At 36.6% G+C, this 15898-nt stretch overlaps 1 protein-coding gene across 3 annotated transcripts in view; it reads left to right on the plus strand.

The window, feature by feature from the left end:
- LOC123310102 overlaps positions 1-15898 on the plus strand; it is a 103301-nt gene that overhangs the window by 36427 nt on the left and 50976 nt on the right. For all 3 annotated transcript variants that reach the window (XM_044893503.1, XM_044893496.1, XM_044893487.1), the window contains exon 2: positions 10342-10615. In XM_044893503.1, the coding sequence (XP_044749438.1) occupies positions 10351-10615 (265 nt within the window). In that variant the 5' untranslated portion in view covers positions 10342-10350. The remainder of the gene's footprint in view (positions 1-10341; positions 10616-15898) is intronic.

A 15898-nucleotide genomic window follows, 5' to 3' on the forward strand; every position in this document is an offset into this window, starting at 1 on the left:
TTGTTTTATATCGGCAGAAAATGAGCTGAAGGTGCTGAAACGTTTTCTGAATTCGTGACACACAACTGTTTTTGGCGTATCAGAAAAGATGTAGATGGAAATAGATATATCAAAATATACTATCAATATTACAGTTCCGTTCCCTTGATACTAGAATTTGTATATTGTGTTACAAAGGCAGAAAAAAGTTGTAGCAGTCCGCGGCTATTAGCTGCACGAGCGAGCGAAGCGTTTAATGCATGTGAGACAGCAGTTTTTCTTCAACCAGAAAAAAAACAATAGGACAATACATATAACAGAATATAAAGGGTTTTTCAAATTGCGCGTTTTTTTTAAGAATAAATAAAATATAGATGGCGCACCGAATTCGTCCAGGTATTTTGACAATTAAAAAGTATGACGTATGACATTTATAAAATAGCTTCGTACACGATACAACAACGCATTCAAATTGTTAAATTATTTCATGAAAATCAGCGTTCTGTGAAAAGTGTTCGTAGAAAATTACGTGAATTCTAGTATATAATAGTTTACATAATCGTCCATCTGGAAGCACTGTTTGGTCGAGTTATTAAAAAATTTCGAGGGAGATTTCTGTGACCGAATTTTTGTGGCCTGAATTAATTATGTAATATTGATAAAGAGGATATTTGGTGTCAACAGGATGGCGCTACACCTCACTTCGCAAATGACATAATTGATTTATTGAAACAATAATTTCCTGGACGAATAATCTCCAGAAACGCTGATGTCAATTGACCACAAGGAGGCCATTTGGCAGATATCATTTTTCTTACATAAATGTCATAACTGATACTTCAATTACAAATAACAAGTTTTTGAAAACGATTGCAAATTATGTGTTTTATTTATTTTTTTTTAAAACCGCGTAATTTGAAACACCCGTTATTATTGAAAACCATTTTTCATCTTGAATCTCAATTTTGATATACTCTAACGTCCATCATGAGAAACATATTTTCAGGGTTGATATGCTTCATTTTCATTTAGAGTAGGCAAAACAAATTATAACGTTTTCGATATTAATCAAACGAACATTACAGTCACCTGCACATAATGATAACGATCTCGTTCCTAAGAGCAAGCGCGCAAAAAAGTAAGTTTCTCATGACAATTTCGTATCCTTCATCCATATTCCTTATTGAGTTCGCTAGCTCCATCAGAGATGTATGTAATTTCCTATTGTAAAAAGTACCTAACTGTTAATTTCATCGTTTACTCATTATTATATCAAAGTCTGGATAGATGTTATTAACCCAAGGGACGTCATAAAAATGCCTTAGATAATCGTGGCAATGCATCGACTGAACTATGACCGTGAGAGGTGACCGTGAATTGTTTTTTTTTTTAGTAGAAAATAGATCATCAATGTGAAATAAATGGGATATCTGTTAACAGACAGTACTTACTTTATTGCGTAGCCCAAATAATGTTAAATTATGGTTCGAAAGAATAATAACTTTTCCATTGACGCCAACATTTTTTTTTACTTTCATGGTATACCTAATTTTTAGTTAGGTCATAAAAAAATGACATTCTTGAATTATCAATGATTATATTCTATCAGTGGTAAAATGTTCATTATTTTCTTCATGGAGAAGCGAATCGATTTTTTTTGATTTTTCTGTCCTAGTCGACCAATTTCACCACTTATTACGGCAAGATTTGGACCCAAAGGGTATAGCCGGGTTTATATGGAAAATCTGCCCCTGCGACTTTTTCCATTTGAACACAGGGGATCGATTTGACATTAAACAAAAATAATTCACCCCGATTTTCAGCTGTTTATCTCCAACGGTTCCCGAATTTTTCGAAAAACATTGTTTTTTCTATAAAATTTTTTTTTTCGACTAAAATTCAAAAATGGTTGATGGTGATTTTTTTATCGATTTCAGTAGTAAGAGTGATGAGGAAGACATTTCATTATGACTCTTGGATGAAAATCTTATTTTTGGGAGCAGATATAAAATAATAATATATATTTTTTTTATGGTACTTAAAAGTGTCCACCACGAAACTTTGTCAGAAAATGTCGTTCGTAGTTATCTAACCTCAATGAATTTTTCAGTTTTTTTGAATTGGGGGAACATTTTTTTCAAAATACTATGTTTCATGCATAGAAACACTTATGATGCGAACAAATTATGTAGAAAACTATTCTTCAACTGAGAATACATAATTCATTTAATAATAAAAATTCAATATAATACCAAACTCTTTTATTTTATTGATACAATAATCATGAATCCATCAAAAACTAGATAATAAGTTGCTTCCTAAAGCACCTTTCTTTTTCTGGAGTTTCTCGATTTTTACATAACGAATTTGGAGCAAGACTGGATTCTGATGTTGATCTTTCTGAAAGAGTTGTGGCTGCAATGAAATCGAAAAAAGATTATGGCAATACGTTGGCGTTGGAGGTAAAAATAAATCGTTGGGCGAGACAAAAATTTCCGTTCAGTACGATCTCTTCAAATGATTTGACAAATTTTCCTGAATTAACGGAACAAGAATTGAAGATTTTTTTCACGGGATCATATCAAATGTCTCAAGCTGTTTCTTACTTAGCTGAGTAAGAATAATGAATAAATGAAGACGGAACAATAACACTGCAATACGTAAACACAACACCAAATATTATCAAACTACAAGTTCTATATTTGGCAAAAAGAGTAAAACCTGCTGAATAATATTGTTTTGTCTCTTTGTAAATGAAAAAGTTGATGCTGTTGTTAATGAAGACAGTGACGAAGACTAACCGATATTTATAGTTGTCTTCAATACTTCGAATGTGAACCTATATTTTTTGCATAGAAACATTTTTATCGCCAAATTTTTGATGTCCTCCACTCGTGAAATCGAACAAAAATTTCTCGTTTCTGGTCATTGTTTCATGCCATGTGATAGAGATTCCGCAGTAATTGAACGTTCCGAAAAATCACAGACGCCCATGGTTCCTACTGACTGGAAGGATATTATAGCTGAAGCACGAGTAAATAAAGCATTGTACTGCAAGCATTCGTGGTTTCTGAGATGGAGCAAAAAGATGTTACCGAATTTGCTTGGTTCAAAATAACGCATGACGAACCTGTTAGTCTGTATGCCCAAAAATCACACAGTATTTCACAATCTCGGAAAAATGCACCAGTATTTATCACAATTTTGGGCATCACTGACACCGAATTTTCACTACTTTTATAACAGGAATTAATTCCTGTTATTGATCGGATTGGAATGTTTGTGATTGGAATTAATTCCAATCACAAAAGAAAAAAAGATCTTTTGGACATGCTACAATTAGTTCATGGACAGAGAGTAGCATCGACAGTTTGCAATCACATCGTTATTTTCCTATCCCATTAAACTCAAACTGAGGAAAAAATTCCTCGTGATCGTAAATGTAGAAGTGCAACGTTTTAAACTGCAATAGCTCTATGCTAAATACTGATTGAATTCTTCATAACTCGTACTATTCATTTGTATTAAGTAACGTTGAAAATTTTTAGGTCGATGGGATTCACCAGAATCGTTTTAAAAACTTCAGATTCAATCGATTGTGCCCTCAAGAGAAGGATCTCATCGCTATTTTACAGAGATGATCATAGTGATCATCAAGAACATATCATTTACTCGAATTACCGCGTCAAAAATTATGAGTAGTATATTAACTATAGTAGAGGCGCTGGACATACGCCAATGAATTTTAGTAATCCAAAACAGGCCACCTTGGAGAAAATAAACGAATCAAAAAAAGGTTTACTACGCACTTAACTAAAAATCACCTTAGTAAATTGGGAACATTAGCTTTGGGTTGAGGATTGCTGGGGTTGTAACCGGAAATGTTGGACTTTGTTTTTCCACCTGGATTGAGGTATTGATTGACCGAGTGCACTGAACGTGTAGTTGCTACTCTGGACACTTTAAATCGTGGTGACTCATCGAGGTTTGAGCCGGAAGTCTAGTGTCAGACAGTATTGGCAACTGACAGTCTACTCAAAAAGAGGCTTGAGAGTCCCAGTCGGAACCGTTCCTTTTCTTCTTGAGGAGCGTGATTTTAGGAACAATAACAAGTGCATAAAACTTTATTATTAATTCCATCCCGAACATATATAGATTCTTTTCAAGTGATTCAGTTGGGAATCAATATATTATGTATTAATTAGTTATGTAACGAAAAAGAAAGAAATATCAGATATACAGGGTGTTTTCAAAGGTGAGACTTTTTTTTTTGACAGAAGGTAGAACTCATCGAAATAAGACGTTTCACAAAAAATATCCAAGATGGCTGAGATATCACAAGAAATTCGTCAAAATTTCATTGAATTTCGAGTACGGGACTGTGGAAGGTAAGTCCGGCTTCGGAAAAACGAAACAAAACATAAACATATGGCTGGATCATGAATGGTTCAGTACCAAGTTCATCGGGCAGATCACTTGAGAGAATAATAATTGTTGTATCGTGCAATGTAGGGTGAAAAAAAATTTTGAAATTTGAGACAGTTTCTTGAAAGTGTTTATGTTATGTTGAAGAAGTGCTATGATGTTTCCCCATTTCATTCCAATTTTACTACGATTGTTGGAATGTTAGAACAAGAATATTGTGATGCCTATTGTGAAAAAAATCGTGAATAGTTTAGACGAATTTTATAGGTGAGATTTTGAAGTAATATTCTTTTTTTTTCACACTTGTGTTCTAAGTCTCTTCTGTCAGTTGGTATCGAAATGAGCCATTTTTTAAAATCCTGTAAGTTACTTATCAATAATGAAGAAATTCGGCAATCCTAAGTTTCCATTTTCATTACTACGTAAATATCGAACGTGCCAATATCCTAAACGAAACCACATGGTCGAATCGATAAATTTTTTCCATTGCTTTGCGATAATTCAGCTAACAAACGGTCTAGGGTCGTATAAGGATCTATTTTAATTTAATCGTTAGGTGTCACTGCATTTTGAGCTTTCGATCGTTATCACTCGTGAATGTATTCTTGATTACACGACTCTACAAAAAAATTTTTGTTCTTTGTCCTAACGTTTATATTAGGATTTTCCGGTTAATTATGCACAAAAACGAAATTCTTTTCGTTTTTGTGCATAATTAACCGGAAAATTTTCTAATAACTTTTTTTGGTATAAAGTTTGCTTTTGTGATAGTTATAGTATTAATAGTCGTTCGTCATTTTTTTAATAATGTTTAATAATTCAAAAAGAACGTCCGATGAGAGTGGGGTATTTACGTTTACAAGGTGCCGCTAGAGGGCACTCGAGTCATAAACAATGATCAGGTGTTGTTTACTAGCCCAGACAAACTTCAAATATCGTCAAGAAAATGTAAATACGATGCTGATGCATTTTGTTTTATATGTGGTCAATTTATTATAATTCGTGACGTGAAATACGAATTAAAGACATCTCACGTTCTCTCTGAAGCCTATGAAGCATATTTTGACTTTCCTGTTTGGAATCAAGACAAACCATGGGCTCCACATGTTGCTTGTTTTTATTGTAAATGCTATCGTTGAATCAGTCTCCTAAACACAGAAGCAAACTTTTTCGTGCCATATATTTTTTTTCGTCTAGTTAGGATCTGAACTATCGAAATTTTATGCTTTGCAGTCAAAGTCAAATTTGGTGTTGACCCGTGTTATCTATCAATCTACGAATTGACATAATTTACTAATAAATTATTCAATAGGCGAAGCGAAATGTCTGCAAGAGTGAAGTCGTGCTGTGTTGTTGGGTGCAAAAATCGTGATGGAAGAAGGTAATTATGCGATATTATATTGAATTCAAAAGACCCTAAAACCTTTATTAAACAATTTCATAGGATGTTCGCTACTTCTCCAAAGTACAATTGAACATCGCCCTACAATACTCTCGAGGAGCCAGGGTTTTCTCATTGAGGTTTCTTCTCTGAGCTCTTCTATCATACGCCGAATTGTGTGGTACCTCATTACATCAACCTCTACTGAAACTTTTCCATGTCATACATATGCTTTATTGTTTGATATTCAATAATGTATTGCTGCTATTCAATAGGGTATGCGTATATTATGTATAAATATTAAATTGTTTTTGTGATTAGGAATTATGGTAGTTTATGAGAAATGTTTTTGTGTAATGACTAAGTTTTGTAATCAGAATTTAAAAGCTGATTTCAATTATAAAATGAATTCGTGTTTGAAGAACAATGCAATAAATTTTTCAATTATGAACTGTTTTTTTTTTCGATTTTTCGGATCAGAGAAAAATCCAGATAAAGATTCGTATGATTCGTTATCTCACTGCAATTTCTCAATGAGCAATTTATTCGAATCTTTCTGTGACTTTCACTCAGAAATTTTTAAGTATATTCTGCCTTGATCATTACAAGAAAATTAAAAATGAGCGTTACAGATTCCCCCTTTATTTGGTTTCGTCAAAAGTTAGTACATGTACCGTAAAAACAGATGACGCTGAAGTTTGTTTTTGGAGTGGTCCATTTATTCCCTGTTCATTTAATCTATGGTACCATATGTACTTCGCTAACTTCCAACTTGCCCAAACACATGCAGAACAACAGAAAAGTTATATAACGAATAATTTGGTTCTGAAATTTTAAATCCTCCCGTAAATTTTCTCTGATCCAATCGTAAAGAAATGTATCAACTATCAGAACTTTAAATATGTGAAAACATAATTCATTTCCTGAAACTTTTTAGGACCTATTCCCAATCTCTGGAACAAAATCAATAAAAAAATTGAAATAAACGATTTACTCCTGCTTAAATTCTTGCACTCATTTGTCAGGAGCAAATCAAGAAGAAAAATTGTTGCCTGACAATGAATTGAAAAAAGAACTTTGAAATTATAATTATACAGGGTCCTGCAATAGTGCGTTAGGCTTCCATAGCTGGCAAACCAGACGTTTTAGGAATTTAGTTGAGAGGCATTCCCTTTGTACTTTCAATTCTGCATCTCAGGAAATTATACATACAGGATGTTCTCAAATAAAATTATTCATCAAATGAGTGATTTTTTTAATGGAACACCCTTTATATTTTTGCATATGTTCAATGCTCTTCGATACCTCTACCGTGATGCAAAATATTAGGGATATTTTTCCAACGGTACGGATCTTATTCAGAAAAAACTGCAAAATTTTAGACGAAACAGTGGTTCGGTAAAAGCCCTTAACCGATTTCCAGAAGCTATAGAAACATGAATTTGATCAGGATTTCTTTTAACTCAAGAATTTGCCTAGTCATCGTTCCTAAATGATCAACCTCTCTTATACAGAGTGTCCAAATATGAAGAATTTCAAATTGTTTTCTTCCGATTTTTTCAAATGTAACAGCCTGTATTTTTTTCCATTATGGTGTACACAGTTAAAAACGTTAAATTTTTTCAGAAGTAACCTTAGGATTATTTTCACTCCTGTGTCCAACAGACACGAAAAATGAGATCAGAACGGAAAATTTTATTGGTTTATTGGATATAAAACAAAATGGCGTTGAAAAAAACAAAGAAAAATTGTGTTAATCCATTTCATGAATAATAATTTTTTCAAATGCCGATAAAACTCTGTAATCGTTAGAAGTTACCTATAATACCTATGTATGTGTTACTTATTCGGACAAACATTATCATTTTCATGTTGATCTTCAAGGATTATGATTTTGGAAGAGCTTTAAAGTTTTTCAAAAATTGGTCATTCAGTTTGGTTTCATTGTGTGACTCATTTAAAATATCCGTTTGTTATTATGTTCATTATTCCTGAAATTTTTGGTTGAATTGTCATTTTTTATGTCTGCTGGACACTGGAGTGAAAATAATCCTAAGGATACTTCTGAAAAAATGTAAGGTTTCAGACTGTGTACATCATCATGAAAAAAAATACAGGGTGTTACATTTAAAAAAATCGAGAAGAAACAATTTGAAATTCTTCATATTTGGACATTGATAACAGACACCCTGTATAAGAGAGGTTGATCATTTAGTAACGATGACCAGGCAAATTAAAAGAAATCCTGATCGAGTTCATGCTTCTATCGCTTCTGGAAATCGGTAGAGGGCTTTTACCGAACTCCTGTTTCGTCGAAATTTTGCAGTTTTTTTCTGAATAAGATCCGTAACGTTGGAAAATATCCCTAATATTTTGCATCATAGTAGAGGTATTGAAGAACATTGAAAATATGCAAAATTATAAGGGCTGTTCCATTTAAAAATCACTCATTTTGCATAATTCTATTTGGGAACACCCTGTATATTATAAAATAGTTTCCTGAGATGCAGAATTGAAAGTTCAAAGGAAATGCTTTTCAACTTAATTTCTAAAACGTCTGGTATGGAAGCCTAACGCACTATTGCTGGACCCTTCATAACGTTTCGGAGTCTATATCAGACTCTTTCATCAGACGGAAATCAATTTCAGAAAATCTTCTGAATTATTGCTTTTCATTTGGCATTAATTGTCGAATAAAAAGTTTTTTTTTCAGTTCATTGTCAGGCAACAATTTTTGCTATTTGATTTGCTCCTGACAAATTAGTGCAAGAATTTCAATTTTTTTAATTGATTTTGTTCCTGAAATTGGGAGTGAAAATTTTCAGGAAATGCAGAATCCTCCCAGACTAAATTTCAATCGATAAAACAATCCCCTAGCCATATTTAGAGAATAAATCTGGTGCACTAACGAGGTATGTTACAGTTACTATATCAAATGAAGAATTTCGACAGTAAAAACGCGCGTCCTGAAAACTTTGTCAACATACCTCCAGATACAAATTTTGTCCTGTTCGACTGATCTATCTTTTTGTAGGAGCTGCGTTAGAAGGTGTTTAAAAGCTGCACTGGTAACGCTGTCAATGCAACTTTGGTTGCGATTTCGACTAGATTATATTGTGGTCTAAAGCCCGTTTGCAACAGCCGAGAATTCTCTAGAAAATTTACTCGAGATTTCATGCGCCGTGAAGTCTTTACCGTTACATATGCAATTTCGGCAGAATTCTCTGTTCAGTGGCATACAAAATAATCTCTGCCGTTTTCTTACCAAAATTTGGTGGAGGATTCTCGGCTGTTACAAACGGGCTTTAAGCCCGTTTGCAACAGCCAAGAATTCTCTAGGAAATTTACTCGAGATTTCATGCGCCGTGAATTATGTTCCGTTACATACGCACTTTCGGTAGAATTCTCTGTTGAGTTGCGTACTAAATAATCTCTGCCGTTTTCTTGCGAGAAAGAGTAGAGAATTCTCCAGAGAATTCTCGGCTGTTGCAAACGGGCTTTAGACGTAACTTAAGCAACGCAGACTGCAATTTCCTACTCAAGCCAATGTTTCGGCCAGGTAATTGTGAGAAACAGAGTTATATACCGCTCATGTTCGGTCACCAGAGCCTCGTTTGTAAGAACAGGGTGTACCGAGAGCAGGTGAGGTTAGCATTTGAGGGGAGAGTCTATAAAACGCATCCTTTCCCCTTACACACCATTCAATTCTCTGGGAAGTCAGCATTGAATCCTAATAAAAATGGAATAAAGTTTTGTATATAACACGTGAGTTATAAATGTTTATTCATTCGAAGAAATAAACCTACTCGCCCTCCGAGCTCATTCATTCAACTCATCACTCGTTGTATAAATAACTATTATAGCATATGAAACGGTAAATTAACGAAAAGCACACTGGTAATTTGTACATTAGGAAAAAATAGCTGCTCGAAGCCAACTCTGTAAAATTCATATTTTTCAAAGAAAAACAAACAGATTTTTTTTTACGGAGAATCTTGATTTCACATGCAAGAAAAAGTGTTCATGAATAAAAGCTTCAATTGAGTACAAAGTGATTACCTAATTAGCATGTATCTATTTACTGACTTTGCCAGACTTCTAATTCATTTTATTTGGAGAAATCTATTCTATTCGTAAATTTGAAATGAACTGCCTTCATTTCAAATTTACTTTAGAATTCCTGATTACAGAAATTCTCAATTTACTTCAAGCGATTGTAACGACTCACTCATTTTACCCTTTTTTAATACTAGCTATATTTCGGAAAGTAAAAGTATTCTTCAGTTTATCGAGAATGCTTACCTCCTTCGACTCATTTCGAAACGTCTATTAAATTTATTTTCCTCAAAAAATCTTCAGAATGTATTGTTCCAGTCTGCAGTCTGAAAATTGTTTTCGATATCTTCGTATCTTAAATATTTCAAGACATATTTGCTATTTTTTTCTCTGTCATTCAACGAATTCATTAATATCATCTTGAGTACTGCTAGGTTTATGATTGTTTGGCTCTGAAATAAGAGTTGATAATTTATTGATATATTGTCGTTTGTCCACAGAAAAAAGAAATGATTCAAAACAACAACGACTGGGAAGCAGGACAGGGTGGTAACGCGAATGAAAAAAGCGAAAATGAAGATAAATATATAACAGAAGACTTTCATGAGTTTGGATATCAACATTTGAAGAATGAAGGCTCTCCTACACTTACACATGGATTAGTAACGACAGTTCCACAAAACATAGCAAATTCGAAACTAGGGGACAAACACACGCCAACAAAAAACAGTCTGAGACATAGCAGGATGATTGTTTTGAACAAAGCTCCAAGAGGTGAGAAAACTGCACAACAATCCTTTCTTTAAAAAATAATTCAAATTGGAGGCGCTATCATCTACCAAAGTCGAATGCGATTCGGTGAAATTGAAAATCCAGGTCCTGGTCTGACTTTGCTTAAACAACGCAGGGACCAGTAATTTCATTGAGATAATTAAAATCCCTGTTTTTTTTATTTCCCACGTACCTATACAAATATAAGTCATTAGAATCCACAATTTTATTATTCCTGCTGTATAGGCCCAATATTGGAGCCCATTAAACTCTGCAGAATCCTCAACAGGATCATTGTTGAATAGGTATATGAAAAAGATTGTCTCATCGATTTCATCTTCAAAGTACTTATGTTGTTATGCTTCAAGAAAATTTATTTTTCATCTTGAATGAAATCAAATAATCAAATAGATGAAATAATGAATTTCAGTAGGATTTCAACGAACCAAATATGTAGGTACTATTTTTGTGAAATCGACTTAAAACACTGCTAAGGCATAAATCAATTAGATTTGAGTTGACGTTTGACATGCACGTTAAGTCTTGGACATGAACATGACTCAACTCAAATTTCACGATATACCTCGTTAGTCTGGGCATCCGGTGAAAAAATTATAAATAATACATGACAATTTTCAACATCTTGCTTGTGACTCAATTGGATGTAACTATACCACATTTGTTCTCTGAGAAAATGTAGAAAAAAACATACGCAAAAATAATTGTCCGACAAGAATTGAGGGGATTTAAGAGTATTTACCAAGGTGTATAATAAAATATGAACGGAACTGTTTGCATCTACTAAAAACTGATGCTAAAAATGGTATAGAAGAATTTTCCGAAGATATCAAAATCAACGGTGCAGAAATCGAAGCATTTAAGGAATAATACATGTACAAATATCTAGGAATCAAACAGGCTAGACAGATCAGTCAGAGCCAGATAAAGAGAGAATTGACGAAGGAGTTTACTCGAAGTTTGAGAACGATTATGGAAAATATTCTAAACATCGATTAATGTCCTGTCCTGCCCCTCCGAAGGGGTTATATAGGTGCTGGAAAAAATTCTCGCGGTTTCCCATACTTTCCAAAAAGAAGTGGCCACCAGGGCCAGACCGTTAACCCTGTCCCATCCTCAAACGCATTCTGCCCAAGGACCTATTTCGTGAATTTCTCCGATGACCATGGCAAAACCTGCAATCATCGCCATTTCTACTGTAGCCTTTCTGATAGAAGAAGCACTCCACAGTTTTGCTTGGCTTCTTGGTTTGTTTCAGGTTAAAATTGCATACTTAGATCCGTATAACAGTCTTTCGAAATACCACCTCCAGCATGCTTCGCACAACCCGCCAATTCAGCTGGCCCAGTCCACAACCGAGCTTATGAACAGCTAATTTTCTAACTCCAAAGCATTGAAGGTCTTAATTCAAGCTACGCAGTACTATCCATAGATACTGTGATAGGTTGAATTCTGATTCAAATGCTGCTTGGTGACTAGGTAATAAATGAAGTAACCTACCTTCATCCTTCAATTTCAAAGCTTTTCTTCTTTTTGGCTGCTGTCGCAATAGTTCTTTCTGACGTCCAAATTTGTTTCTGAATACTCTTGCTATTCCTCTGTCACTACGAAGTTCGTTCGCTACACAATGGACAAGAGAGTATTAGTCAGGGAATGTAAAAAGGTCTTGATGTACTTCCTATGTGACGCCGAACCGTGCAACGAGTGTTTCACTCCTGGTAATCGCTGCTACTTTGCATCAGAACTTCCACCAGACGTACTTCTTCTTCGTCTTGCGCGTACGGGGCTAATCGGTTGAAATGGACGGCCTTCGGTCTTCCTCTGGGGAGCTTCCTGATCCTGTAAACTTCATCAGTAATCCTCTTGGTAACTTCATACGGTCCGTTCCACTGTCTCTGCAGCTTCGGTGATAAATTTTTCCTTTGTTGTGGATTATGTAACCACACCAGATCTCCATCGGTGAACCCACCTTCAATAGCCCTTTTTTTTTCGGCCCTGAGGGATGCGGGAAGCTAATGCCTTCTCCCTGGTAATGAGCTGTAGCTCGCGCTTCAGTTGCGTAACCCGGTCTGATCCTTCTCTTGATTCCTCCTCTCTTCCTCTTCCCTATCCTTCACCTCCTTTTTTTTCATTATACATGTAATGAAAGAGAACATTCCTTCCCAGTATGCCCTATCCGAGATCATACGCGGGATGATCTCTTCCACTTCTGGTAGTTCTCCCGTATCCTCAACCATCCGTCTTCTCTCCTCCCTCCACCTAATGCACTCATACAGGCATGCTCCGGGGTGTCTTGTTGATTACATCGACGGCATAGATCGCTCGTCGTCTTATTTTTCTTCAATGTAAAGCTTCCGTAGGATCCGCGCCCTGTAAGGAACTGTGTGAACCAGTAATTAGTGGTTCTATGTTTGCAGTTTATCCATTTTTTATCTGGGGGATCAGTCTTTTTGTCCAAATGGCCTTTCCTGTGTTCTTTCCCTAGCAGCCTTCCTATTTCCTGGCAGACGGCCTCCCACCTTGAACAAGTAGCACCTCTCCGCCACCATGAGGTCAACTCGTGGGAAGCCAGCGACCACCTGTGCCGCCTCTGCCGAAACAGTCCTGTATGCTGAAGCCACCCTCTGAATTTTTATTAACTTGTCGAGTTGCTTCTGGGTTTTCATGACTCCCCTCCATATTGGCGCAGCATAGAGAATAACGCTGTGCACCATTCAACTCAGTTGGCTTCTCTTTCCATAGCTTGGTCCTTTCACGTTTGGCATTATTCTCTGTGATCTCGAGCATTTACCTAATGCTTTCTCGATTACATAGTCTAAGTGGGAAGAGAAATTCAAGTTTTTTGCTAATATGGCCCCCAGATATTTCAAACTTGATCTTGCGTCTATTCTAGTTCCCTCCACCGTCACTCCCAGCGGCCCTATGCTTCAGGACCTCTCATTACGGCTATCTCCGTTTTATGCGGTGCTATCTGCAAGCCCTTCCCCTTCATCCACGCCGCAGCTCCCTGAATTGTCCTTTCTGTTTTTTTTTATCACCTCTTCCTTTTCTTTGCCCTCTACTAGGAAGAAAAGGTCATCTGCATAAGCGACTGCTAAGACCTCCCTATCGTGTGGTATTCTGAGGACTCCTTCGTACATGGCGTTCCACAGGATTGGCCCTTTTATCGATCCCTAGGTGACGCCCATCGTGCATTCATGTGCCACATACCCCGATCTGATGGTTCTATTCTTTAGGAAATCTTTGGCGCCATTTATCAAGTACGGACTTATACCCCCCTCAGTCAAACTTTCGACTATTTACTCTCATTATGCGGTATTAAAGGCGTTTTTTATGTCTATCGTAACTGCTAAGCACCCCTTTGCAGTTCCTGCCTTTATGTTTTCTTCGACCTGCATAATGGCCGTTACTGTCGATCTCTGTCTCCTGAAGCCACGTTGGTTTGGCGATAAGATCTTCTTCACCATCATTTCCTCCTCTATTCTATTGACTATTAATCTTTCATGGAGCTTCCCCATGGTATTCAGGAGACAGATTGGTCTGTAGCTGGACGACAGACTGTGGTCTTTGCCTTCTTTTGGTAGTAATACCACGTTTGCCGTTATCCACATCTCCGGGAAGTTTTGATTGTTCAACAGCTCATTATACATGGTCAGGATTTTGTTTGGGATAACTTTGCAGGCGATTTTCAGGGCTTCGACCGTGAGCCCATCGGGTCCTGGAGCCTTTCCATGCTTCATGCTAGCGACTGCTGTTTCTAACTCAGAGGCGGTAAAAGGTTCTGGAATATGAGCCTCCCTTGCCGTCCATTCAGGGCTTTTTGTCTCATGTGGGAATAAGTCTCGCAGAATCTGCTTTCTCTTTGGAGCAGGGATCTTATGTTGTGTGCGTCCTTTCATAAAGTGCCCAGTCACTATGCGGTACCCTTGACCCCAAATGTCTTCTTCGAGTCCCGTTAATATATCCTTCCAGCTATTCTTCTTTGATGCTCTTCTTTTGTTTATCCTCTAAGTGGATTCCCGTCTGTGTGTATTTTCTTCTAAGTTTCAGGTAGTTTTTTCACTGTTTTTCCTCCCTTCCTCCTCAGTAGACTCTTTAAAGGCTTTTTAGATACCATCATATATGTTCCTGCTACCTTCGTCCCTCATCTCTTTCAGGTGTGAGATGTATTTTTATACCCCCAAGAATAGAATCTTTGGTTCTCTTCTTTTTATTTTTTTTTTTTGATTATTCCTATCTCGTAGGATATTTGGCCATGGTGCATGAACGGATTTTCATGTACTATCTTCCACTTATTAATATTTATTGCCATAATATATTACTCTTTATGAGTTTCCTCGTTCAAAAGTGTGTTTTCCGTCGTTTATGGCCACTCATGTCAGCTGGGATAACCAACCTTCCACATACTCCCCACGTTTGTCTGTGCGAGGGGATCCCCATATCAACGACTTCGCGTTAATGTCGCCTACTATAATTGTGGAGTTTGAGTATCGAGATGCCTCTTCGAACACTTTGCACATCTTATTGGCACATTTGGGGATATGTATGTCGCCAGTATATGAGTGTTGTACAGCATGATATGGACGTACCCGTTCTTTTTGTTCACCTCCTCTACTTCTAAGTTCTTGTTGCATATCGCTATCGCCACATCTTCATTTTTGTCCACTATTCCAGCCTTTATGGCCACTTATTTTCTTGTTCGGCTCGACGATCATCATAATGTCCACCTTTCTCCTCTGGGCTTCCTTCCACGCCATATCATGTGCTGCCCTTGATCTACCTAGATTTAGTTGGTATATTTTCAGGGCGGGGGCCATTTTAAAGCCTTTAGAATTGCTTTTTTTTCCACCTGTTCCGCCGTGGGACTCGGCGGGGGAGTTGGTGGTTTTCTTGTCCGCGTGTTTTTTTCATCGTTTCCTGCTTCTTTGAACCTTCCCTTGCAGAAACCGCTGGCTGTTCGGTGCCCTGTCCTGTTAGAGTCTAGGCAATATGGTTTTTCTATGCATTCCCTTACAGTATGTCCTTCCTTAGTACAATTTCTACACTTTCTAGTTCTATCCTCTCCTCCGCATTCTCTTGCAAAATGTCCCTCTTCTCAGCATCTATTGCACCTTATGTTGTCATCTTTTTCTTTTACCGTTGCATTAGAAAAACCCAGCTTGATATTCCGAAGTTGAATTAACTTCCCCATATCGTGTGGGGATTCTATAATGTTGGCTGCCTGTCTACCGCCCCTCATGTGTCTGAGGGCTTTCACCTCTATTTACT

Source organism: Coccinella septempunctata, chromosome 1 (assembly GCF_907165205.1).
Source record: "Coccinella septempunctata chromosome 1, icCocSept1.1, whole genome shotgun sequence".
Classification (NCBI taxonomy): Eukaryota; Metazoa; Arthropoda; class Insecta; order Coleoptera; family Coccinellidae; genus Coccinella; species Coccinella septempunctata.